Source organism: Lonchura striata, chromosome 10, assembly GCF_046129695.1.
Source record: "Lonchura striata isolate bLonStr1 chromosome 10, bLonStr1.mat, whole genome shotgun sequence".
In the NCBI taxonomy this organism is placed as follows: Eukaryota; Metazoa; Chordata; class Aves; order Passeriformes; family Estrildidae; genus Lonchura; species Lonchura striata.
In genome coordinates this window covers 7,133,941-7,160,941 of record NC_134612.1, presented here as the reverse complement: position 1 = coordinate 7,160,941, position 27,001 = coordinate 7,133,941, and the positions used below count along the sequence as shown (strand labels likewise).

The following is a 27,001-nucleotide window of genomic DNA, read 5'->3' as shown; positions in this document are numbered from 1 at the left end:
CCAAACAGCTGTCCACAAAGATTTCATAACTTGTTTTTATAACCCTCATTCTCTTTATGGTGTTTTCCATGAAAATCTAGCCAAAAATCATCCACTGAAGAGCTCAGTCTTCCCTTGACTCAAGAACCACAATTACATTGCAGAAAAGCAATCCCAACTTCTTAAAATACGAAACAGTTTCTGACCTTTGCAGCCTTGGCCTTCTCGAGCTGCTGAAGTTGTTCTAGAGCTGGTCCCTGAGCTGCAGTATCAATGGGCAGATCCCAGACACTGCTTCCTTCCCAGACTAGACAGTGAAGAAAACAAACATTGACAAGCAAAAATAAGCATGTGAACAAAACATAACTGAAAGGGGAGAATCTTGTGTATGCTGTTACTATGTTTTAGGAACTAAAATCATGTTAACACTTTTGCTTTAGTCAGTAGAGGGCCACCTAATCTTCCTGGAGAACAAGGCTGGGTTTCCTATGAAATTCCACAGAAGCACCAGCTATTCCAGCTCCTCCCATCAGAACAGAATAGCCTTAAATAGAACAATCCCTTCAGATCTAGACTTCCATAACCACTGGAAAAGTTACCATATTCTTCACTGCTCTCAAACTGAACTTCTACTGTATGGCAAAGCAGGCTGATACAGTTAAACATCATGATGCAGAGATAATTTCCCTTTGTGTCAAAAAGGGAGGGATCATCTCAAAGATGCCGATTCTTAACGCATGGACTTTTCCCAGGAGATCAGATCCAGGCTAAGCACCTTACCTGTAGGCTGTGAAGCTGACTGAAGTTCCCATATTGAGCCAGTGTCCGGCACTGACACAGACCTTGTAACAGGTGGCATCATGTTCTGTTCAGATATTCTGTAATACCAACAGGAAGAGTCAACACGCCACTTCCAGGGAGAGGAGTGCTCTGAACACGCATGAGATTCAGTAACTTGTAACATACTGCTTTCCTTCCACACCTCTATTTAAAACAAAAATATGATGTGGACAACAGTAGTTGCTTGCAGAGTTCTTGCAGAGCTCACCCCTGCTGCTAAGTCAAGGGCTAAGCTATAGTTTTGCATTTGTTGCTTAGAGGCCAGTTTGAGGAACAAGCATCCAGTACCGCAGAACTGGCAAAGCCCTTTGGTGATCAGCACAACATACCTGTCAGACAGGTACAATTCAAACTCCTCATTTCCATAAACACTCTCTGAAACAAAGGTTTATATAAACAAGTACTCCATATCCTGAAACTGTTTCCTATTATTCTGAAACATACTTATATTCTCATTACTATCTTTAACACACATAATCCTAAAATATGAGAAAAAATAATTAGAACAGAAAGCTGACAAAATGTAGTTATTGTTACATATAAACTAGAGCACAGGGAGAACAGAATTCAGTTCAAGCCTGAGCTAGCTCACCTCATCTTCAGGGCCTGGAACTGTTGAAGGAGAATAGCAAGCTGCTGCTGCTGCTGGGATGAGAGGGCTGCCTTCTGCTGCTGGGCCAGCATCTGTGCATACTGTTGTCTTCAAAAGAGAAGCAGATAAATGGTATTTGTTTGCTTACACCCAAGTTGCAGACAGATTCATGCTCTGGGACTAATACCCACTGACATATAACATACATGCTAAATACTAGAGGAAACCACAGAACAAGAGCTTGACAAGAATCAAAATACAAGAATATAGCCAGTTGGCTCACATGAGCAGAACCAGACTTCTCCTCACCTTCAGTTATGTCACCTGGCTATTATTGCCCCATGTTTTTCTTGTAAGCTGTGCAACACCACTTCCCTTTTTGTCTAAATTCCATAATTTTAGCTCAAATTAATATAGCTTTGATCACTGCCCACTTGCAATCAGTCCCTTCCCCAGTATGTCAAGGTATTGCCTAGCACAGGAGCAGGCTTTTGCCTCATTCAATCATGAGCTGCCAATCAGTATTGAAAAAACTATAGTCATGACACATGCTTTCAGGATCCCCTGAAAAAGGAGCCTGACTGCTTTCTTTCCCTTAAGCTGCTGCAGAAATAGCTGCCAGGAGTTGGCCATAACTGGAAAATGACAGCTTCAGCAAAATGGATTTCAAACTGCTTTGCCCAGCAGGACCTTCCACTGATCTTCAAAGAACTGAGCAAGCAGACCAAAGGTAAGTTCCACCTTCTCCATCTCCAGATCCAAAGATGTGTAGCCTTCTCCTGACATCAAAACATCTGAAGGTCATTACTACAACACCTGGGATTCAGACTGACCATAACAGCTACCTATAAAGCAAGCCTCACCGAACTAACAATGTGTGACACTGGAATCTGAAAAGCGAGCCTGGGGCAGACACACTGCCCTAATCTTGTACACTGCCAAGATCTCCAGTGTTTATGGAAGCAGCTATTGCTGTTGTAAAGCACTCCCAGCCCCACTGCCCAAGGAAACAACAAGAAGCAGCTGAACTTAGATGATTAAAAATGCGGACCCGAACAAAGCCACTGGAAGTTCTCTGGGACAGGAAGTCTTACTGTATTAAAAGATGCTGATACTGAAGGTGCTGCATTTGGATTAGAGCCAACTCCTGTTGTCTAGTCAGTCGCTCTTGGTCCAGCTCGCCCTGTGTTTAGGGATAAAACATTTTTTATCAATAACATACATACTAAGAGTAGTAGTATGTATGTATGTAGTAGTATGTAGCAAATGCAAGCAATGTAGAAGTTGTATTTTGACCAGAAAAAAAAAAAAGAAAATAGAAAAATACCTATACCGAGATCAAGATTTACAAAGCCTGTGAAATACACAGCACCTTTACATATCACAGTTCCCAGCCTCCCAGCCACATCAAGCATTTTTAAATTACATGTCTTTTCTACTCCTGCAAAAGTAATCTAACACCAAGTTCAACTTTGGTGCTTGGAACACCTGCAATTCCAAGACAGAGTAGATGACACCTAAATAATTCAATTCCACTTGTTAGAGGACTATTTCAATACTGTAACTGTCACGTAATTACCAGATGCGGAAGTGGTGCTGGGCCTGGAGTGAAGGGAACCCTGCCCCACATTTTCATGATGTCTCCAAGTGGCTGGAAAGTCTCATCACAGGCTCTCTTCACCAACAGGGACATCGTGAAGTATCCAGCCTGAAACCACTCTGCCATCTCCTGATTACTGAACGGACCTGAAATCACATTGACCAACACACGTTGTGGGGAAGGGGAAGCAAGGGCAGGTTCAGCATGTTGGAAACAAGGAGCTGCCTATGGTGACACAATGCCTGGCACCAGGCCAGGCATTCCTGTCTGCCTCACCCGCTTGTGGGGACACTGCTCATCCAAGGCCGGAGTGTCCATGCACACCTGCACAGTGGCTACAGCACTGGCCTGCAGCCTCAGGAAAAATCCATGATGGCTTTCATCCTGCCTTGAAAGGAAACGGGTCAGCTCTGGGTGCAAGCCAAGCAGCCACCACAGTGTGGGGCTTGGGCCAGTTAATCCCCCTGCTGTCCTCCAGCAGCTCTTACTGCTTCAGGCTCACAGCAGCTGCAGCTTCTACTCTGGAGCTCAGCAGTACCTGCTGCCTGACACTGCTCAAACCACAAGTGCTGCTTTCCTGACTGCAATGTACAGATAATTAAACAATCTTAGCCTGCTTCAACTCTTGCCTTCAAAACCAGAGGAATCCTCACATTTTACACAAGTTTTGCTTCTGGAACTCAGCAGATAAACAGATTCACCTATAATGAACAACTACATTTTTTAAGATAATGAGGATCCAGTTTCTTTCTTTTGTAGAAATCTACACTTTTCTGTCTCTTCATCTAAGAAAGATTTCAGTCATTCCTTTCAAAAGAGGGTTCCTATACTAATTTTACATATTCAAATACATAGAAATATATATTCAAATACATAGAATATCAGTATAAAATTATTATCTAACCAAGTAAGAACCACATAAGTAAGTTTTGCAAAATATCATCTGAAAAGTAGGAACATGCTTGCCTTCTCTGTAAGGAGTATCTCTAGAAGGCAATTCCTCCTACAGAATATGAAGCCACAAGAGGCTATCCCAAGAAAAAAAATTATATGGAAGTGTTTACTTCTTGATGTCACACTGAAGTACTTAATCCAGCAACAGAAATATTTAGATTGTCACCCACCAATAAACACCGAGCAGTGACTGACATACAATAAGCAAATAAAAGCACTTTATGGTTAACATTATTTAAACAAACAAATTAAAAAAAAAAATCTAAAGACATGCAATACCTGCAGACAAGAGATTGACATAGATCCCACAAACACCACCCCCACCAATCCTATCTGGAGTTCACAGCTGAGAAGTCATTTACACTACACAGTGTGAAGTACAGCAAGGAAGGAATTCACTGTTTAACTGCACTTTTGGGAAGCAGACAAGCAGCTGCTAAACCGAGCCCTGGGACCTCCAAAGGAAAAGTACCTTCTGAAAGCAAAGATGCAAATGGCCTGCAATGCAAAATTGCAAATATGAAAGGCCTGCTTCAAATTTTATTTACAAAAAAATTCTTAACCAAAAATTGAAAGCAGGGAGCAGTTCCTATCTATTATATGAAGTAACAAAGCAGTGACTGTAAGTGCAATTTAAATTAAGATTCTGCACAAGCACTGGCTGGTGAAAATTTGATTCCTCTTTGCCCTCGATTCTAAACCAACCACCCTACCTGACTATTCCATGTCTTCAGGATGAGCCTAGAAAACTGATTTCAAGGTTTCTTGTGGATTCTTTACAACAACTACTTGAGTGGTCACATTCCTTCTTTATTTACACTGTGATTTGGAAATCTGAGTAACTAATGGTATGTGAAACAGGTTTCAGTCGAACCTAATTTACAGGAATATGAAGTGATGGCAAACCTCAGCCATGATAAAGCACAGTTCTGGACGTTTGGCCTGCTAAGCTCATGGGGGCAGTGATGGGTTGAAGGTATTTTCAAAACCTAGTTCTAGAATGGTAAATTCCCTGTGCCACTTCTGTAAAAAGAAGCACCAGCATCTGTTGGTGGTAATTCTGTGAAGAACTCTTTAACAATTCTGTGAAACAAAAGAGGAAGTGTAAATGGCACAGACCTACCCTGAATTTCTCCTTGTGGATCTTTGTAGTACCACTTCTGCATGGCTTCATGAAACAGGGGCATAGAGGAACCCTTTGCTCTGTGCTCTTGGATTTTTGCTGCTAGTCTTTCATCATCAAGGGCACTGTCCTGCAGATATGCCACCATTTTTTCTGCTTGCTGGAAGAGACATCAAAACCAGCAAGAAATACAAGAGTTAGATGGGGGCTTACAGATTTAGAAATCAGTGTACTGAACACAACTACCTTGTGTTTCCCAGTGCTCCAGAGTGTACCAGGAATGACAGGCAGCCGCAGGACAGGAGTGACTGCTACACAAACCTGGAGCTCTGTCTACCACACTTGTCAGGCAGAATCCTGAACAAGCACAGTTCACCTGCTTACATAAAGCTTTAGAGCAACTTGCCAAGGAGGTCCCATGCAGTGCCACAGTGAAAAATAAAACAGGCATGGGAGCATGAGCACAAGGAAGGCTCTACATCTCAGCAGTCACTACAGTTTCATCAACACAGTGTTGTGATTCACTTACAGGATTTTTGGTTGGGTTTTTGTTTGTTTGATGGTTTGTTTGGGGGTTTTAACAGACATACGTAATTTCTCAAGGCAAATCATAATGCTACTTGACGGGTCACAAGCACTATGGTCTCTAGCTCTTTAACTCAAGGTACAGCACACAAAAATACAACAGCTTTAATTATTTGCAAAAAAAAAAAAAAAAAAAAAAAAACCAAACAAAATAAACCAACCAGAGGGAAGCAGCTTTCAGTATAAATTGTGGAGTGTAAAATTTTAGCTGCATTTCTGATTTTATGGGCTTCAAATATTTTCTGCATTCCACATTCCTCCAGTCTCATGATTGTCAACAACAAAGGAATTGGAAAAATTTTACCTGCTCTAGGTGTTTGAGGCCCTCTTCATCATCTGGATCAGTGGGAATGTTGCCCATGCCTGGAGCAGCTGTGACAGGTGTTTGAACTGGCCGCAGAGCAGGATTTGAATTGGAAATCGGAGGAGAAAGATGAGCAGAAGCAGCTGTGTCTGCAGAAATCTGTGGCAAAGGTTGAGCAAGAGAAGCCAAATCTAAAGAAAAATGTTTAAGTTAGTTCATTATTTTTAACATAAATGACAATTACTTTTAAGAACTTAACGCAGAGAATATTCAACAGCTCAAATTTATCACCAAAGCAAAAGTATTTTCAGATTTTCCTGAATGTACTGCTTACAGCACAGGTACCCAGTCTAACTTTGAGGAAACAGTTTCATTATATCAGTGCAAAACTTGGCACATTTGAGCATATCCCATTTCCTGGCCAGGCCATTCTGCTGTACCATAGTAAGGCACATCCACAACTAGCTCATGTTTCTCTGGACCACATTTCAGTGTGAAGTACAAGTGCACTGCAAGCATGGCACAGCCAAGAAATCCTGTATTTATAGACCAGTTGGTGAACTCTGGCTTTCCATCACAAGTCCCTGCCTCTTTTAAGGGGCTAGGATTATTCACAGTGAGTAATGGAAACTCACTAAATTTATCTGTCAGGTTTATTACCTTCCCCTCTGTTGGACATTTTGGCTGACAGTGTATTCTCCACTTGATTCTCTTTATCTTCTGTTTTTTCTGTTCTTTCTGGCACAGACTCTTCCTTCCTCTCAAAAAGGTTTGTCTGCAGCGGGTCTGGAGGCTGGGATTTCGGTGGGGTGTCTGACCTGGCAACTGGAGATGATGCTTGAGCTGCTTCTTCCACCGTTTCTGTAACAAGGCACAGTTCTAAGTAACTGAGTTAACAGAAATTCTACACTGACAGTTGCAGAAGTCATCCTCCTTACCTGCCACAATTCTTTCTGTTTTCTCCCCCTCTTTCTTGGTCTTTTCATGATCTTTGGCTTCTTCATTGTGGCTCCCTTCAGAATCAGACCTTTCCTCCCCTTCCTCCACAGGCCGGAAATCCATCTCCTGCTCCTCTGGTATTGGCTCCTTCTGCACTTTCTGCAAAGTCAATGCAATCGTCCATAACCCACTTGACATCAAAGGACATTTGCACTAAGTGACCCAAGGGCCCAAAGCAGCTTTTCACCTTTAAAGAGTGGAATGCTCCAGAGGAGTCAAACGTGCCCATTTCTTCCTCAGCATCATCCAAGCACCACTCAGGGAGACTGTCCCTGTCGTCGTCCATGCTGCCGCTGCCGCAGCGCACACGGCGATAGCCCCGCTCGTCGTCTCGGTCCCGGAAATCGAACTCAAATCTCCGCCGTCGCTCCATGTGCTCCCGCCAGCCTGCGGAATGAGGGCCGTCTAAGGCAGGGAAAGGAGCTTTACCACACAGTGCTGGGGCAGTGCTCACACAGTGGGGGGGAAGGACACTGACAGCAATTCAGAAAGCTGCTGCAAGGTACAGCCCACCTATGAACAGGCAACTTCAAGGCAAAGAAAAAGAGCATCCTGCCAATAAGCATTTCATATATTGTCCACTGTGTATCCTCACATTATAAACTGTGGAATAAGCATTAAAAACTGCATAAGGCTAAAAAAGCTTGGCTACAAAATCAGGCACCAAAATAAAACAAGCAACACTAGTTGCCAATTGAATTTACCAGCCATCATTGATTTAAGTCTTTTGTGGCATCTTTAGATGTGTAAGATTTTGTGTTTTCCTTCAGGGGCTCTGCAGAAGTTGCCTCCAGAAGTTGCATCCTGAACAAAAAACACCCATGGTTTTGCTTCTTGCCCTCAGGTGTGCATATACATGAAAAATGGAGTGACAACTGTTCAAATATCTTTGAAAGGACTGGTCAGTCTCTTGAATGGTTTTTTTTTAAGCCATGGAATAACAAAACTTGGAAAGATAAGAAATGGGAGAACATTCCCAATTCATGTATAAACTTCATATTCAGAAGACACCTTCACTCGGCCAAGCTTCACATCCTCTGAGTGTAATAATGTTATTTATGCTGTAAAGAGCTGGCTGCTAAGGAAAACAAATTGGGAGTGAAAGGACTGTACACAGCTTTCCATGAAATACAAACTATCTTTATCACAAAGGTGCAAAGAAAAATGAAGGCATCTTAGAGCTTTTCATGGTGGCTGTTCTTAACTGGAAAGAAGTAAAATTTTTTTTTTTTTTTTGCTCCAACAATCTGTGCACCAGAATTAGTGCAGCCTCACAGTACCAAATGTCTACAGTAAAGGCGAGAAACATGATCCTGCTTCATGACTGATTAATGTTTCCACACTGACCTTAATACTCTAACCATTAATATTAGCCACCAAAAAATCCACCTTTGTGTCACAAATACAGGAAATATAAAACAAACTCCTTCCACAAACATTCATGAACTTCAATCTTAATTTTTAGCAAGGAAACCCAAATGTTAGATTTTAACAATGCTTTCACTATTCCATATGTGCTTATTTGCAAATAATTCCACCTGATAACTTAACCTACACTTCTAGTTATGCCTCACAAAAAAAGTAACATTAAACCATCAAATCAATGCTCTGAGGCAATCTTTTTAATGCTATTAAGGAAAGAGATTTAAGTGTGAAAGGCTGTTGACAACCAAACAGCATTTCTGACTGAGTCCCTGGACAGACAGCCCCTCATCACAAGCAGCCATGTCCATGGCAGGGCTCCCAGCAGGGGAAAGTAGCCTGCATTGAAAGGAGCCTCTATTTTTCTACAGTTCACATATCAATACCACTAGTGCAGCTCTTCATAGTGAGATCCAGAAATGTGGTTTTTGAAGGTGAATTCTAAGTACTTTGTTAAGCCCAGGTATCATTAACGTTCAAATGAAGAACCATTTGGTCTGCTTGCAGAGATTTAGTCACACCATCTTTTACAGCCCCCACATTTTCAGAGCTATGTGGAGAGGCAAAAAGACACAGGTGTAGCAGACTCATGCCCTTGTTTCTTAGTAACAAAATGTGTTTGTAAAAGCCCAGTTAGAATATAGGCCATAATTCAGGTCTGAAATATCAGGCTGCCAACCTTTTAAAGCAAGCCAAGAGGAAAAATAAACCTGAATTCTTAAGTTTTTTAACCAGCAATTAAACCATAATCAGAGCTTTAAGTTCAGCTCCATACTATCAACTAGGCAGTAGTTACATAATCAATATTTCAAGTATAGAGACAATTTTAAGCTTAATTTATCCCTTGCAATTTATGGTGATATTGTAGGTAAAAGATAGGACTACTGGCTGCTTCAGGAAATCCAAGAACACATTAGCCTTATTAATAGCTATTTCTCTCTTTAAAGTTTTATTCTCTAACTCAGCAGTGAAATTTTCAATACATACTAAAACAACAGTAAATGCTAAACTGAACACTTAACAAAAGAATAGTACACATTTTGGCATTACATACAGACCTAGTTCTTACTTTGCTCAATTTTGGAGCAAGGTTCTCCAACGTACTTTAGCTGCTTAATGACATTTAAGAAACACAAGGAACAATGCCCAAAAATTCAACTCCAGTTGAATCACAGCACCTGATTTTGAAAGTGTAGTGAATCAAGATGAATTTGAAAAGCCTTTCAAACAAAGCAGCAAATAAAAAATCTTTATATGAGAGTACAGCCTAAGGCCTCTCTCAAATGCTTCTCACGAAAAAGACCAATTTGAAGAGCTATTTAAGCAAAGACACGAAATCATATCAGAAATTCTAGTCAAGAAAAACTTATTCCTATTCCTTAAGACTGACTTGGTAACCAAAACCATAAACATCACTAGTTTTGAAACCAAAACTGGTTTGTATATGTTCCTGACAAAACAGACTTGGCCTAGTAAATTTAAAGTTCAATCACTATATGACTGCAAGAATTGGAATAACAGAAAGAGGGGTTTTTTAGACATTTGTAATTTTAAAGCATGGTTAAAAATTAAAAGAAAAAAAAACTCTGAAGCAGCCAGTGAATCTGAATCTGTGATCACAATCTTCCAGCAGTTATTAAAGCCAGTGTAAAGATCCTAGCGGGGAATACACAGACAAGCCACAGGAAGGACCAACTAAACAAATTACAACAGTGCTCTGAAGATACCACTCTATTTTTAGTGGGACATATGACTATACTATTACTTAACACCAGAATAAGTACAAAGAAGTATTTAAACCATGCCAATTCGAGTTAAACTCATTGTTTAAAGCAAAAATGTGATTCAAACCATTTTGATATTTCTGTGGCTACTACTAAGAGGAGAATTCAAATACAGCTCTGATGAAAGCTAGAATTAGAACAATACAGCTGTCAGATCAGGCTATCTCAAAATTAGCAATTTTTTTGCAGCTTCATGTAAGTCTTTGAACAGGCTATCAGTGATAGCTGTTAAACTAACTCATAAGCAAAGTTTAGTTCATTTCTACTACATTAAAAATTCAAATAAGTAGTACTATTTTCTATTACAGAAGTGAGGTGAATTTTCAAAACCTTTCTCAGAACAGCCAAAAAAAGTTCAAGACCTGAATGAACTTCTCAACCTTGAGGTCTACACTTCCTTTTAAGCTAAAGCATGCAGGCTGGTACTGCCAGAACACTCCACTCATGAGTATCATGCTGCATCATAAGGCAGCTGGCTTGATGTTGCCTCAACTAGATAACAAAGCAGCAGTGTCTGATCAACAACTGTGACCAAACACTGGGGAAAAGAAAATTATATTCTTCAAAATTTGCCTCTTAGCCTTGCTCTAAATAGAAAACATCTGATGGCAAATCAAGCCTTGAGCTCATTGCTAAATTTTAGCACAAAAGAACAGCTGTTTGAGAGCAGAGTTACACACAGCTGTGAAGAAGGCTCAGAACAGAGGTGATGGTTGCTCCCAACAATAACCATACTGAAAGTCTGGGATGTTGTAAAGGGCAACAGAACCATTGTAAGAACAACCGGCACTTTTTTTTATTGAAGTTGTCCACCTCAGCTCCAAAAATGCCCTGCGCTTTCTTTGCCTTCCTATTAAGCTTTTGCATGGAGCAAAGGATGCTCAAGCAAGGGGACCTTATCACCCTCTAGAACTACCAAAAAGGTTTAGATGGGCATTATGAGCAATTTCTTCACTGAAAGGGTTGTCAAGCATTAGCACATATGCCCAGGGAGGTGGTGGAGGCACCATCCCTGGAGGGATTTAAAAGCCATGTAGATGTGGCACTTAAGGACATGGTTTAGTGGTGGCCTTGGCAGTGCTGGGTCAATGGTTGGGCTCAAACACCTTGAAGGTCTTTTCCAAATGTAACAATTCATTATTCTATGAAGATGTAATAGTAGATTAGGGCCTAATACTCTCCTGGTACTCCAGAAGCCTTCTGCAGCCAAAAGATAGCCAAACCCACGATCCCACATCAGGTGGGACTTAATCTTTCTCCAAAAAGAAAGAAGAAAACTATAATATGTTTTAGTTCTACTAGTGAAATACCAAGTTCTGCTTTGTATTTCTCCTGCAATTTCAGCAATGCAATGCTGGAAAGCAAGTTAACAGACTTGCCCTGTCAGCCCTGGGAATGGGAGAGTGAAACCAAACAGGTGCCTGAAATTTATTGAGACAAGATATCCTGTAACTAACTACAAAATGTGTTGAGCAACATATTTTGAGACTTTCCAAGGATGCTTCTTGGCATAGCAAACACATCTGTGAAACCAGAAAGAGGTCAATGACCAGAGTGGTTTAGTGTCAGTGTCACTCTGTAGCATTAGGTATGCTGTCTAATGTGGGTCATTTCAGCCCCCTGATTGTCACAGACACAAAGAAACAGTACTATTAAAAATACCCTTATTTTACCAGGTACACATACACACCTGGAACACAATACAGACAAGTGCACACCTGGAAAGTATTGTTCCCTTAGACATGTTAGGGTACTGAAGATGCTAAAAGGAAAACGAAAGGCACAATTTTATGCTAATCATCTTGTGACCAAGAGCCACATGTGACCAGAACATTACTTAATGACCAACACAAGATGAATTGATTTTTCCCTGAACGTGGCACCTCCTTCTCCTCATGGCCTTTTCTCTCTCTCTCTCTAACCACAGCTGTACATTTGCCCAGCTCTGCTCTCACCTGGACTGTGAGGACGCCACCTCTCCCCATCTCTCCGTGACCCAGCCAGTCGCCAGCCTCCATCCTCATCTTCCCCATTCTGCTCCTCCCTGAAGATGCGCCAGTTCTCGCTCTCGGAGCGTATAAATTCGTGTTTCCTCCCAGTGGTCACTGTCCCACCTTCCTCAAAGTTTGGTCTCACTGCAAAGAAAACACACACCAGTGAACATGTGTCCTGTCTTTAGAAACACAGAAATACAAAAAGGGTTGAAATCTTGCTCTCTTGGAGGCAAAAAATGCACAAAGTGATTATAGGAACCTAGGAGAGGAACAGAAACTCAAGAAGGAAACGGAGAGAGATTTAAGAAATCCAGGTCCCTATGCACCTTGGGATGGAAAGATTAAAAAAAAATAAATCCAGAAGGAAGCAAAGCATATAAGCAATTAGAACATGTATAGGAAAGGCGAAGGAGAAAAGGCAGTTTAAGAGATGTAGGGAAATGTAACAGGAAGAAGTCAAAAGTGTGCAGAGAAAAAGAATAAACTGCTTTATCATGAAGTGTCTTATGCTAAATGGGAGCACAGTGTAAACATTATATAAACCAAATACACTTCCTATTTCTGTAATAAAAAGAAGGTGAAATCTATTTATTTAATCCAATATACAGCAGCCTAAGTATTAGGAAACACTGAAAATTTAAAGTAGCATTGAGGAATAAATGAGGAAAAATTTAGCAATGTTAACACGATGCTGTGAATCCATCTTCTGTAGAGCCAAGGTCAGTGTATAAAAGGCTAGAAGCAATTATGTGTGAGCTGAAGGATAAGTTTACTAGAAGTTTAGGAGACAGGATAGTATTTTAGTTCCCAATGTACATTATGTTATATCTAAAACAAAACATAAAATCCTCAAGTACTTACGAAAAACAACCTTGTCAGAAAAGGATGATATAAATATTTTTATTATAAGACTCCACATTATACATCAAGATTTCCAAGTCATACACCAGTATGCCAAGGTTTAACACAGATGCTGTTTTCACTGCTGACTTGCCCTAACACAACAGCCCATCACCGAAATAAGTTTCTTCAGCTGTGTAGCACCAGAATTGCCACAGGAACCACAGTGATGCCATTTCTTCACTGGTACCATTACCCAATGTTAACCTGAAATTGTGGTGTTAACTATAAAAAGAAAAGTTTTCAAGTACAAGAGAAAGGTATACTGAATCTTCCTTCTTAAGAGTCCTAATTTAGTGAAGTCTGTTTAGCATGCCTGCTTTCTTAGACAGGAAAAACAAAAGAAAGTATGATCATGTACTAAGGCTCCTGGGGTAGAGTCATTTTTAAGTATTTCATTTAGGCACCACAGGAGATACTTTCTTAGCATCAGGCAGATTTTTCAGTCAATGAAAAAGATGAACAAACAAAAAGATCTGAAATTCTGGCATATCAGACCTCTGTTTAGGTCATGAAAATTCTTCCTGCTAGAGATACTGCACTCTGGAGACAGGAAGCACACACTGGCTCTCTACTTTGCATGCACCTTGGAGAAAAACTGACATCCCTTCTCCACCATCTCAAAACACTGGAGGGAAAAAACCTCTATCTTTCTACAGCTCTATTTTTTTATATCTTTCTCTTATGCTGCTCCTATATGAAGAGCTAAAGCACATTGGCTAATTTAAAGTCCAGTATCAGAACCTAATTTATAAGTCAAGCAGCAGAACCAACAGGCAATGTCAGCCATGAAGCCAAGTATAACCCAGTTCCACCTTTACTTCACTGAAGGGGACATCTGGCTGAAGATCACTTCTGTATTTGCAAGGTTTTGAGAAACAAAACAATCTGCAGACAGTGTATTTTGGGGAGTCTCTGGTAATACTCCAAACAAAATTGCTGGAGGCACTCAATTCCCTTCATTTGGGTACATGTGATGCTGGCAACTTTTTATCTGGAGTGGATAAATCTTTGCAGATGAAGGTCAGCCACATTCTGTATTCCTGTGCTTCACACAAAAGACAGGAAAGGAACAAGCCAGAGAGAAAAATCAAAGTCTGTGAATTTTTTTTTTCAAAAAATTTTGGTGTCGAAAAACTATAATGCAGACTACAGTAACAAAAAGTGCACAGAAACCTTTCACCATTGTTCCTTGGATGGGCTTCCCATAGTAGTAAAGCAAAAGACAAAGCTACAGAGCCAAGTCAACTGGAAGTAAAACACAGAGGTGCACAGGAGAGAGCTCAAGAGATTAGTCTTTTTCTTACTAAAACAGTTACCAAAAGAAGGAAGTTATTCGAATCACTATGTTGAGACACAAGAAGTATTTTTACAGATTTATCTATTATTTTCATGAAGATTCACATCTATTACTTGACACTTATTCAATAACATTAATTTAAGAGATTTTAGACTCTACCAAGAAAGGAAAAAAAGGGATGTTCTTCCCTTCCATTGTAACTTCAGTCTGTTCTGAAGACTGCTCTTTAACACAGACAAGCTCTCAGCTCACAGATCCCATTCCACTTTTCCAAAAACATTTAGGAGGAAAGGTCATTTAAAGAATATATTGCAGTCTGCTTTGCCACTGTATATCCACGTTTTAGCCCCACTCATGCAATAGGTAAATCAAGGCATCTCAGGTTCTGCTAGTCCTTAGGACAGCAGATTTTGTGCCCAAGAATTTAACTATCAAAGTCAGGTTTTGTATGCTGAATTTGCAGAAAATGGGGTTTGAAACACATCTCTGTAGAGGTCACAAAACATCAAATGCTGTTTGCCAAGATCAGACTCAAGTGGGATCCTGCCCCTCTTCTGATTTTAAATTATTTGGCATTACCAAAGTAGAAATGAAAAAAATCAAACATAACAGGTCAGTATTATATTTATCTGAGCATGGGATCACCTGTGGTTCCAAAACATTTCCAAACACTCCAGTGTCACATCAAAGACTATACTGATGCCACATTCAGTGGAATTAAGAGGAAAAAATGCAGTGCCTCATGACATACTTCAGATTTCTGGTTTACTTCAGTTTCTAGGACATCACAGCAAGCATCAAGGAACAAGGTATGTGTCCAAACAGGTCTGGCTTTAGATGATCCTGAAGATTAGACAGACCAGCCAAGAAACTGGTTCTTTACGAACACAAACCAGTCACAGGTTAAGGACAAGAAAAATCAAGTTACCCAAGTGACAGAAAGACTCTGACAAACTGAATACAGGAATATTCCTACAGATTACATCTAAATTCATAACTTTTAAAGTGCCAGCATGTTCTTTGCAAACTGTTTCTAGATTTGAGAACAATCATTTCAGTTGAAATGACTTAGATCACAGAGTCAGGACTTGGCAATGTTTTAAGGATGAAAGAAACTAAAATGCAATCTATGGTTTTGCCTTGGACTAATTGACTGGACTTCCTGAAGAGAAGGAGCAGTAAAAGGGCACCTCTGTTCAGGCCTGTCACCAAGCCAGCAATGGTGTTTACAGAAAACTTCAGACAGAGCCGAGTGGTATCCAGCCAGAAAAGACTACAGCTGTGTAACACTGATTTGAAGGGATACTGACTGCAGACAACAAACTGGATTGGGGATGTGGCCCCATGGCAACACATTTATGAAGAGGACTTACTAACAGAATGGCAAATAACTTCTGTTCTCCAGGCTGTCAGCCCACATTTCCTATGCCATCCTCACTGACTGGAAAGAATAAACAGAAGTTGTGACTGACAGCACTGCTGTTTGCTCTACAGAGGGGCAAGAATCAGGAGAGTCTATTAAGTACTTTGACTTGCTCTCTTCTGTCTGCTGCCTGCCTACATAATTCCTCAAAAGGAAGATAAAAATAAAAACCTTTACAGTCAGTGTTTTTAAAGGAATTGAAATAACTTTGCTTAAATGTGCAATTGCTTAGTTTATTTTACAGAAGAATAAAATAAATGTCCTTAAGATGATGCTTCTAAAGAAAGCCTACTTTCTCATTTGAACACTACTGGACATGCTAGGAATACCACAGGGATACAAATACCATGAAGTGACTCCCAGTGACAGATCAGAAGTTCCAAATCCAATTTCTAGCTTCAAATTTTCAATCTCTCTGCATAAAATCTCAACAGCAGGTCTCAAAAACATACATCAAATATACATCAAATATAATCCCATAATTTTTCAATAAATTGGCCATTATCTACTGTTGCCAGTGTGAGCCAACAGATTCAAAGGAATTAACAGGAGTTCAAGTCCATAAGACATCTGAAACACACACACTGTGCCTAATTTCACCAGCTATACAACTGTGTAAAGATTTCCAATTCATTCAGTTGAATTAGATTAGAAAACCAGTGACCACACAACAAATGCTTTCTACAGCTCAAAAGAGGGTTTCTAAGAAAATATTGTCTGAAACCAAAATCCTACTTGTGACTAAGTGAAGCTGTCTGCAGTGGAGGGAAGGGTGAAGGGCGAGTCACACTGTCCTACAGCCTTGTCACATTGGTGGGAGTCCCCTGGCACTACACTATTTGCCCTGGTTTTCAAAGTCACACTATGCCTATCAATTTTCAGTGCTGTGCCTGAACATGTATTAAAATGTTCCATACTAATGAAGCAAAAAATTAATGTTTTGCAATTTAGGGTTGGGGGAAGGTTAAAGAAGAAAAAATAGGGAGGATTTTGTTTCCTAAGCAGGAAAGTCTACATTAATGATTTTCCCAGCAGGCCTTCAGTAGTTTTACTGCAAACAACCACAGCCTTTGTTTCTCAGATCCTCTTACATCTGACGTTCAGTCAAAACCCTCACATCAGCAGCTCACCAAGGGATAAAAAAAAAAAAAAAAATAAGTAGTGAACCAGTACTGTGTTCAGAGCTGTCCTTAGAGCTGGTCCAGCAGGGAAACACACTGACCACTCTGCACAGCTGCTCACTCAGACATACCCTCAGCAACTCCTCTCATTTCATGAGTGAAAGAGCAAACAGCTTAAGCTAAAGTGGTTTTATCTGCCGCGTGGAATCAGCAAGCCACCTAATCTGCCTTGTTTCATTCCTAGGCTTTAGCAAAATCCTGTGATTAATTCCATGTTTTCACAAAGGAGCAATGTGGAGATGGAAACAGCCAGGTCTACAACTTCTGAGCAGCATTAGGCTGCCATTCAGCAACACCCTCCACAGGCTGCATCCACCTTTCCATTCACATTCCAGATTTTGGGACCTAACAGGAAAGGAAGAAGTGGAGCAGGAGAGGGACACAAGAATGTCTCATCTTCACCCAAACAAACAGTTGTTCACACTGGTTAGAGAAACGGTATCAGTGTGGGTTTTCAGCAGCAATATAGGAACTTTTCCACCCAGCTTTTCCAAGGGAATTTTGACCTTTTCAACTTTCATACAAAACTTTAGGCTACACAAACCTAAAAAATTATCTTGATTAAGGAGGTGAGGAGGAAGGCACCCCTTCTCCAAAGTAAGTGTTTAAGGATTTCTCCTTGGCCGCTAAGAGTTTGTGTTGGGTAAAGAAATGCTCCTAACAAACCAGCATTCTTTTCCACATGATCAGAGCCAACCAGCCCCCCTACAGACAAAATGACCAATCAAATCAGCTTCAGATGGAAACCAATCCCCTCAGCATATAAACACAGGAATGAGACATACAAACCCATTTTTAAAGGTTTTGGGATTTTTTTTTACATCTCTACCAACCACCTTGTGGGAAGTTTCTTGCTAGTGCTGGGACCAGTACACCAGACCAGAGCAGTCCCTCTCCTGGAGCCCAGGCTATCCCCTCCTCCTGCAGAAGACTCTCTGAAGACTGGTAAGTACACAAAACCATCATATTTTTTCTTCCTTTTTTCTTATTGTACAATTTGAATTGTTCTGTCACTCTTTAATCAAAGAAATCAACATTCTTTTCAGGGCAGAGAGTTTTATTTCTAAAGCTTGCCAAACTAAGTATCACCTTAAACAAAATGGTTGTTGATTTTTTCCCCCTCAAAAAGAAGAAAATGCTCTCACGTGACCACAGTCCTAAGAGCACACAGCAAATCCAAAGTGTTTGTGCAGTATTTTTTCAGAAAGTTTTTGAGATAAGTGCTGGAAAGGCTCTGCAGACAGGAAGCATTTGCAAACTCCAGCTACATGTCATGAAATTGGCCAAGAATTATGAAGAAGTCATCCTTACTTTGCTGCACTCATAACTCGGTATTCAGTTCCATCACAAATTACAAGAAACAAACTTCACATCTTCAAATTTGTTTTTACCATCTCCAATTGTATCTCAGACATCAACAGTTTTCCATCAATGCGTTCATCCCTGTGCTTATGGACACAGAGCAAGCTGGCACTGCTGCCCAGGACACCACATACGGACATGGAGTGAACCCCACCGTCCTGCAAAACTCAGCCGTTCTAGGCAAGCCATGGGAAATCCTGCATCACACAGGGCAAGATTGCTCTGCAAAAACAGCAAGTTCCATAAAACAAGGGTGGCAGCAAATTTCTATTACTGCAGCTTTACATCAAATAAAACCCTTCCTAGTAACTATCAAATTACTCCTCTGTTACTAATATTTAATTCTGCATTTAAGTTTCTTTATAAGGATTTAATATATACTGGAATATTTTAAAGCCTTTACCAAGACTTGGCTTAAATGTTGCTTTTCTGCTTCTCTAAAAGTGGCCGGAGTAGTTGGTACACTCAGGTGCTACTTCAAAATCAAGAATTACTGTTAATATGAATCCTCAGAGTACTTATGTGAAAATACATTATATATAAAATGGGGCATTATTTAGCTTCCCAAAAATCAAGTATATAAGCAGCCTTGTTTTCTGTACTATAAGACATACTCTCCTACTTTACCACCTCTTTCTTTAAAGTGCATTCTGTAATAAACTGTCACAGAAAATCAAAAGTACAAGCTCTCACATCCTATCCTTTATGGCACTTGCTTTGAAAAAAGTAACTTGGGGTCAACAAATTCAAGTTTCCATTTTAACAAGACCTACTTATAAATGTAACAAGTTCTGAAAGTTTATCTTAATTCTGCACACTGCTCAGAAGTAAGTTTTGTCACAAACTACTTCTATTCATATCAATGAGGCATTAGCTACAAAACCAAATGGACAAATATGTTTGAAATGTTAACTGTTCTACTCACAACAGAAGCATAAGCTTTCAACCAATGCAGCTTCTCAAGCTGAATTACTTCCTACATTTCTAAGACTGTCCGCTAATTTAAGTTACATGATCCATATAATTTCATTCATACTGAAAAAAACTTCATTTCCTAATAATGCCAGACCATCTCCAATAGTGGCCATTCAGTCTTAAAAAACAATACACAATAATCTAAAGACACACAAAATAGCCATTTTAATAGCATGAAAAATGCCTTTAAAAATTATATTCTTAGTTTGTTCTTGTTGCAAAGCGCAGAGACAGCAAAAGACCTGCACAATCCCAGCTCAGAGCAGACAAGGTTTAAATCTGAAGCTTGTGCATGATCATGCAAACCAGGCCATGTAAAGAAGGAATGTACACATCCCCACAGGGGCATGCCACCACACGGAATCTAGTAAATCTTTGAATGATATTGCAGTTAATAAGCAGTTTTTGCAGTCACTCCCAGAAAATAGCAAGTCCTCAAGACCACTTTCCAGTCAGAACAAAGCAGCACAGCATAAACTGTTTCAAATCCCTTCCAACGTCAATTAGAAGAGACTTTGTTCAGACTAGAGGCTGGGCAGGTAGTAGGGCAACACTGCAGAACACAACCCTGAACACAAGTCCTCACTCGGGCTCCTCAAAATGTTGCAGATGCATTTGTGTATCAAGCTGAGAAAGGCTGGAAGTGTCACTGTGAATGCCTTCAACTGAGAAGGCAAATGGAAATGAACACAATGCTGCCAATGAGTTTCCCTGCAACCCTACCTAAGTCCTAAGAAAAAGCTAAGCAAGAGGAAAGGAGAGGAAACCGAAGTGGTGGCATGGAACAGGAATGCAATAAAGGCTGTTACAACACAAGGAAGAAGACCTCAATCAAAAATGCAAAGCATGGGAGAGCCACATGCTGCATCATGAATTTCAAAAATGCAAGCAACATCCCAAAGCTGTAAGGCAAGGTTTTATCACACATAAATCATTAGCCAGGCAGGTCAGTTTAAAACCTGTCCCACTGCTAGAAGGAATCTGTGATTTTAAAAAAAAATTAGTACTTACCCTACCTTGATTTGTCTTAGAGGAGTGTATAAAAGAAAGAAGCCAGGATGAGGGACAAGATGATAAAAAAACTGAAAACCAAAAAAAACTAAGAACTGACTGACACTGGTGATAATTTAGTTTTCAAAGAAAGATAAACAGGAAGGATTACACACAGCAAATGTGTGATAAGGGACTGATCAGCATGCCAAAAGTGGTTTAGGAAAGTGATTTCTGACAGTTCCCGTCTTTCTAATCAGGGGCTATCAGCTGAGAAATGGAGGGACAAGAAACACCCCAAAGCTTCATCAACAGCTGCATGACTCAGGAACCAGGAAAAGCAAAACCCACCGTATAATGTAAAAAAGGCTGTTGAGAGAGATCACTGGACAAACCTGGATAAGAAACATTACATATATGTTATAGCAGAGACAAGCAGTCTCCAAAAAACACTAAATTTTTCTTCTCAAGTCAACACTGAATGTCTTTCCTAAAACATACAATGAAACAGGGATTAATGTGGGTTCAAAGACCATGGCAGGAGATTCAATCAGGTGGTTGAAATTGTACTTCATAATGTCATGAATTTATCACTGACATGGAAAGAAGGTATTTGTACTTTTTAACTATGAGCAAGGAAAGGAGAAGACAGAGGACATTAACACTTTTTAAATTCAAAGTCTCATCTGCTCTTAAGCTGCCTCTGCTTTTGAGAACACAGAGGACCGATACTCCAACCTGGGGTAAGCTATTTCCCACAGGGCAGTTGCTCTTTTGCCTCTTACTCACACCCAACTGCACTGCTCTCAGTGTCTATTTGCAGTTTCTTATCTGTTTTTCTCACTCCAAGAAGCTAAGACCTGTGGCTCTTAATCCATCAACAGCGCTTGTAAAAAGGGGTTTTGGAACTCAAGCTTACACATTTCCAATGCTATCCCTGTCACTGAAATAGAAAAGTAACATTTTCAACAGTCCTAGACTAGAAAAATCAGAGCACTGTAACAGTGCACGACCTGGTTAACCTCAGAAGGCAAATTCACCTGCTTGGCAGTCTCAAAGAGCAGAGACACAGGACTGTTCTGAAATGTGCTGCTGGGGGCTAACGTAGGTTCTCTTTCTCAAGTGCCTTCAAAATCTGTCAGCAATCAATCCTCCCCCATTGAAAAAATCCCAAAGAACTTGACTGATATTTTTTTCAGAGTTTAAGACAACATTAAGCGATTAATCACCACCTTAAGAAGCTCCTTAATCAACAAATCTGAGATCCTACAATGCTGACAGCATTTGCTCTAAGTCTGTAGTATTCAAACACACTGCCTTAGCACTCGTGATATGAAGCACAGCCAGAAAAAATGTACCATCTTAAGAACGTTTTCCCTTTTTACTTATACATAACACCACAGAAAAGGCTTCTGTCACCCACCAGTCAGCATCAGAATCATTTTCACAAGACCTATTTGCTCTGTAAACCCATATTGCTTAGCGTTTACAAAGGAGACCTTGCCCTCAAAGTACCAAAAGAATTTACAGAAAAATACAAGCTTTGGCTTTTGGTTGAGTTTCATTGTTTTGGGTTTTTTGTTGGTTTGCTGGTTTGTTTTGAATGCATGATGCACTCGGGGGCATTTTGTTCTCTAAGTGTTCTCTGTTCAAAGAAGGGAGTGTTTCTTGTGAGTACTGCTTACTCTGATAAAACCAAGGCACTGTTGACAGCTCATTTTGAGCATGGTCCCCATCATCCTTTCCATCCAGAGATCCACATTTTCCAGCTCCTTCAAGGCCTCCAGAAGGGCTTGTCTCAATCTTAACAGACAAGTCATTAATCATTGGATTACTGAAATAGAAATAATTACATTCAGGTTACTGTACAGCAAGAGGGAGAACTGCCATTCAAGGAGCTATGCAGCAGATTGAAGAGCCAACTCAGTGAAGGTGGGGGGTTATGCTATAAACTGGATGGACTACAACCAAAATCCCCCAAGAAATGTAGCCTGCTACCATATGCCAGGAGAACCTCACTAAGTCCACTGCAGTCTCTGACACAGGGAATGACTTTAAAATATTCCTCCTGGGAGATGTGAACTGGAAAATTGAAATTAAGGGGAAAACTACCAAATTCCACTCAGGCCATCACCACTTCTTTATCTCCCTCTGAGTACAGTATGGATAGCAGTAATAGCTGGATGACTTTGAGAAAATTAAAAAAAAATTAGCTAAATTGTCACTGTGATGTCAATCCTCATATCTCAGTAGGCATTAAACACAAGTAAAAGCAAAAGAGAATCTTCTGTAGTTATTAAAATTTGGTTGAAGGTTAAGCAAACAGTCATGTAAACTGCTGGTTTACAGGATCAAAGATCACAAGACAAACTTTCACCTACCATAAATTCATTCTCAATTTCAGGATCCTTACTTCTAATGCATTTCAAGAGAAAACTAAGATGGCACTGCTCAAAAGGAAAAAGCCAATTCCTCTACAAAAAAATGTAATAGACTGCAACAGCCATCATTTAAAGAAAAGTAAAAATTGATAGGAAACCAAAACTGACTAAATACACCACATATAATTATTGTTTGCAGAATTTACTGGTATTTTTAAATTCTCTGTTGCTCTACAAACAAGCTTCCTCACAACTTTCTTTAAACAGGTTGTACACATCATGAAGTCTCTATTTTACACAAACTTGTACTTAATTTTAATCTGCCCCAGGTGAACTTTAAACATACAGTATTTATAAAACAAATGGATTTGAGTGACCACCATCTTTTCAAAAGACATTCACCAGCTCTGGCAAATTCCACAAGCTTTGAGGTTTAAAAGCAAACAAAGGATATGCCAAATACCTACAGATACCCATTTTGCTTCCCATATCTGCAATTCCACCTTAATTCCCATATGCCTGCTGGCCTATTTTATTTGGTCACTAATAATAATTGCACTGCTCAGGCAGACTAGACTGGAAAGTATGTCACAGTCTATTTTCTGAATTGCTCTCCTGCCCTCTTTTTACCTGATCCTTACATAAACAGCCTCAGACTCCTAAAAGCAGCTCTGCCCTGAATACTGTAGTTCTGTTTAACTGGACATGGTGAGTGCAGACAACAGACAATTCTTGAACTAGAAGAGTCAGAAAGGGCTAGTAGCTATAGTACAGCAGTCTCTTAAAATGCATACATATGTTACAGAAATAATATAACATTCTTTCCTTAATACTATACTATTGTTAATAGTATTCATAATGGTACTGGTAAATTATTATACTCTGCTCAAAGCAAGTTACAAAATCTGGTATAATCAGCAAAATTCAGTTTCTTTTCACACACAATATGCCTAATCCCATCCCACTCACCCCCAAAGAATTAAAGCATGTGACTCCAATGTAAATTTAGGAAGGTAAAGTATGAAATTTATATTTAAACAGCTAAGCAGGGAGAATTTGAGAAGTAGTCAGATTTTTAAACCTAATCTTTTTTGCAAAGTATTACCACAAACAGTGGTAAATTCCTCTCCAGGCTCCTGACTTAATCTTCTCTGGATTGCAATGTATAAGCCCTCCTTTGTTGGCTGCAGTATTTCTACCCCTGCTGATGTGTCAGAAGCTGTGAACATTAGGCAAAATACAAATATGTGGCATTGTATAATTTTTTTTTCCTTTCTCCTCCTTTCTAGAAGATGACAACAGACACTATAGAGAGCAATAACACCAAATCCAGCACTCCCCTCCTGACTCAGAGATACCTGAGGCTGGTGACTAAGGATGGGCACAGTACGTTCCACATGGCTGGTGCCCAAGGCAGAGGTGTGGCATACCTCCGAGACGTGTGGGGGATACTCATGGACATGCGCTGGAGATGGATGATGCTTGTCTTCTCTGCTTCCTTTGTCATTCACTGGCTGGTCTTTGCAGTGCTCTGGTATCTGCTGGCTGAGATGAATGGGGACCTGGAGCTGGACCATGATGCTCCACCTGACAATCACACTATATGTGTCAAGTACATCACCAGTTTTACAGCTGCCTTCTCCTTCTCGCTGGAGACACAACTCACGATTGGCTACGGCACCATGTTCCCAAGTGGGGATTGTCCCAGTGCCATTGCACTGCTGGCAATCCAGATGGTCCTGGGGCTCATGCTAGAAGCCTTCCTCACAGGTAATCATTCCTACGCATCTTTACACACAACAGGCATAACAACTGGATTTAAGAATAGAGCTAGAAATAAATACTGTTCATTTTGATATATGAAAGAACAATTAAGGTTGCCTCTACACGGATGACAAGATTTCAGCTATGCAGTACTAAAAGTTAAACACCTTTCATTAAGGTGTTTAAAAGACAAATTAGGTGTTACCAATATCTGGACTTAAGAATTTCACTATTAATTAGAAAATACTTGTGATGGATCACTGCATATCACTCTCAATCATTCTTTTCCTATACCATTCTCTCTCTCAGCTATCACCATATAAGTACAATATTTAAAATCAATTTGTTTTAACTTTTAAGGCATACTTTCATCTAGCTGAGCTATCTTCATTGATCTTTAACTCATTGTTTATGCATTCCTCAGTACCCAATGCAATGAAAGTTTTTACAGTGCACAGCTATTTTGAGGTATTTTAAGTTATTTAAAATATTCTTCATGTTTGAAGTTGTTCAAAATATTTTGGAAATACACAGGTTAGTTTACGGTGTACTGTATACTGTTCTACAGTATAACATACCAAGAGCAGTTCCTGTTATCAATTATGGTTAAGTTGGGGCAAGCTAACAGCCTCCTTACAGCTACAGTTAACTTACAAATATTAATAAGTGAACATAATTTAGAAAAATAAGTATTTTATGAAAGCTATACTTTTTGGAATAAAGGCAGGTTAGTATGACACCAACCTAACAGTTTTCAAACATAGTCTTTCCAGCCTCAGTCTGCTTCTGCTCCCTTGGAGCCTGCAGGGAACCAGCCCAGGCCCCATGCTCACACCGAGTTTGCTCTTTCCCATACTCCAGGTGCTTTTGTGGCCAAGATTGCACGCCCAAAGAACCGGGCACTCTCCATCCGCTTCTCACGCTCTGCCGTGGTCACACACACCGAGGGCAAGCCTCACCTCATGTTCCAGGTGGCCAACATTCGCTCCAGCCCCCTCACCAGCGTCCAGATCTCTGCTATACTTTACCAAGAACAAGAGAGTGGCCAGCTGCACCAAACTAGCATTGACTTTCACCTGGACAGCGTCACTGCAGACGAGTGTCCTTTTTTCATTTTCCCACTGACCTACTACCACTGCATCACTGCATCCAGCCCACTGGCTGCTCTCCTTCAAAGAGAAGCTCCTCACCACTTTGAGCTGGTTGTCTTCCTGTCTGCTGTGCAGGAAGGCACAGGAGAAATGTGTCAGAGGAGAACATCCTACCTCCCGTCAGAGATCCTTGTGTACCACCGCTTTGCCTCCCTGCTAGCCCGCAATGCCAAAGGTGAATACCACACCAAGATGGAGAATTTTGACAAGACTATCCCTGAGCTCCCAGCTGCAGCTGACTCAAAGAGTCCAAAAAGGACTGACAAGGAGATCCGCATCAATGGACAGCATACTGACAGCTTCCAGCTCTTGGAGACTGGTCTCACAGAGTAGAGATAACAGACCTTGAACTTTGTGCTTTTTTAATTATTATTACATCAAACTTGTGGGTTCCATTTAAAAACTTCCTTCCTTCCTTGCCCTGCCATCTTCTAGCGATCTCTCTCTTGTAGTCCCATGCTTTTGATTACAATGTGATATACGGAGTGAAGAAAATGTGTGTGCCCACTGAGGAAAGGCTGCATTGACCACCCAGGATGAAGGCAGGTGCCTGAATCACAGTACTAATTCTTGGGAAATTAGAAGAACTATCTGCTGAATTCACCAGGCTATGATTAAAACCGCACTGACCTGAAAGGAGAGATCTTCAAAACTCCCATAGCTGATCAAAGTCATAATTAACCAGCTTGTGACAAAATAGACAACAAAACAAAGGCAGAAAACAATATGGGGTCATTCAGTGAATACATGATTTCTGGAATAAGTAACCCTTTTCATCTAAAAGCCTAGCTTTTCTATTCTCTTGTAACTCTTTGGGAATGCAGACTTACATCATTTTTCAGATGGATGAAAGTCCTGCCAATCTCTCACAGCAATGAACAGCATTTTGGCTGTGCTTATTAAGCAAAATTGTAAAACCTAAATGCAGTTCTTCATTCTGCCAAATAAGAGAGCATCTCACTCCCAGACAGGTCTATGAAGACACTATCAAAAAATCTGGGTGTATATGAGAAATACTGCAATGGAAATTTTTTTCTTATTTGAAAACACTGAATAAATTATTTAGCAGTGAAAAAAAAAAGACAATTTTTAATGAATGAATATAGGGTTTTTTTAAAGGCCCATAAATTCCACGTTTTCACCTTTGCGCTGCTTATCTCAAGTATGTATGACCCAGAAAGATGCACTATATATATGAGAAGTAGAACTGCATCCATTGATATTTTATGCTTTTTAACATCAATCTTTGCCTGTACACACAGCACAAAAATATTTAGAGACACTTGAATCAATTTTGAAATAAAAAATTAAAACAAACTATACATGAGACTTCTGTATTTAAGTGCCTCATAAACCTACTGCAATTAAGATGCCCCTCTGAAGCTTCTAAATAATTTA

The 27,001-nt window shown here is 40.1% G+C and overlaps 2 protein-coding genes across 9 annotated transcripts in view; one reads left to right on the top strand and one right to left on the bottom strand.

Annotated features, from left to right (window-relative positions):
• The window catches only part of GIGYF2 (GRB10 interacting GYF protein 2), a 75,076-nt gene that overhangs the window by 14,141 nt on the left and 33,934 nt on the right, over positions 1-27,001 (bottom strand). For 6 of the 8 annotated variants that reach the window (XM_077785622.1, XM_077785621.1, XM_077785623.1 and 3 more), the window contains 11 exons: positions 12,138-12,317; positions 7,164-7,381; positions 6,916-7,075; positions 6,638-6,838; positions 5,978-6,168; positions 5,089-5,248; positions 2,991-3,157; positions 2,506-2,594; positions 1,412-1,519; positions 760-857; positions 186-286 (listed from right to left, as the gene is read on the bottom strand). In XM_077785622.1, the coding sequence (XP_077641748.1) occupies positions 186-286; positions 760-857; positions 1,412-1,519; positions 2,506-2,594; positions 2,991-3,157; positions 5,089-5,248; positions 5,978-6,168; positions 6,638-6,838; positions 6,916-7,075; positions 7,164-7,381; positions 12,138-12,317 (1,673 nt within the window). The remainder of the gene's footprint in view (positions 1-185; positions 287-759; positions 858-1,411; positions 1,520-2,505; positions 2,595-2,990; positions 3,158-5,088; positions 5,249-5,977; positions 6,169-6,637; positions 6,839-6,915; positions 7,076-7,163; positions 7,382-12,137; positions 12,318-27,001) is intronic. The other 2 variants (XM_077785624.1, XM_077785626.1) reach the window with 1 other exon arrangement.
• KCNJ13 (potassium inwardly rectifying channel subfamily J member 13) lies at positions 17,755-25,936 on the top strand. The gene is given in 5 exon segments (XM_021544363.3): positions 17,755-17,817; positions 17,819-17,903; positions 17,906-17,925; positions 23,978-24,458; positions 25,314-25,936. Coding segments are annotated over 5 exon segments (1,272 nt in total).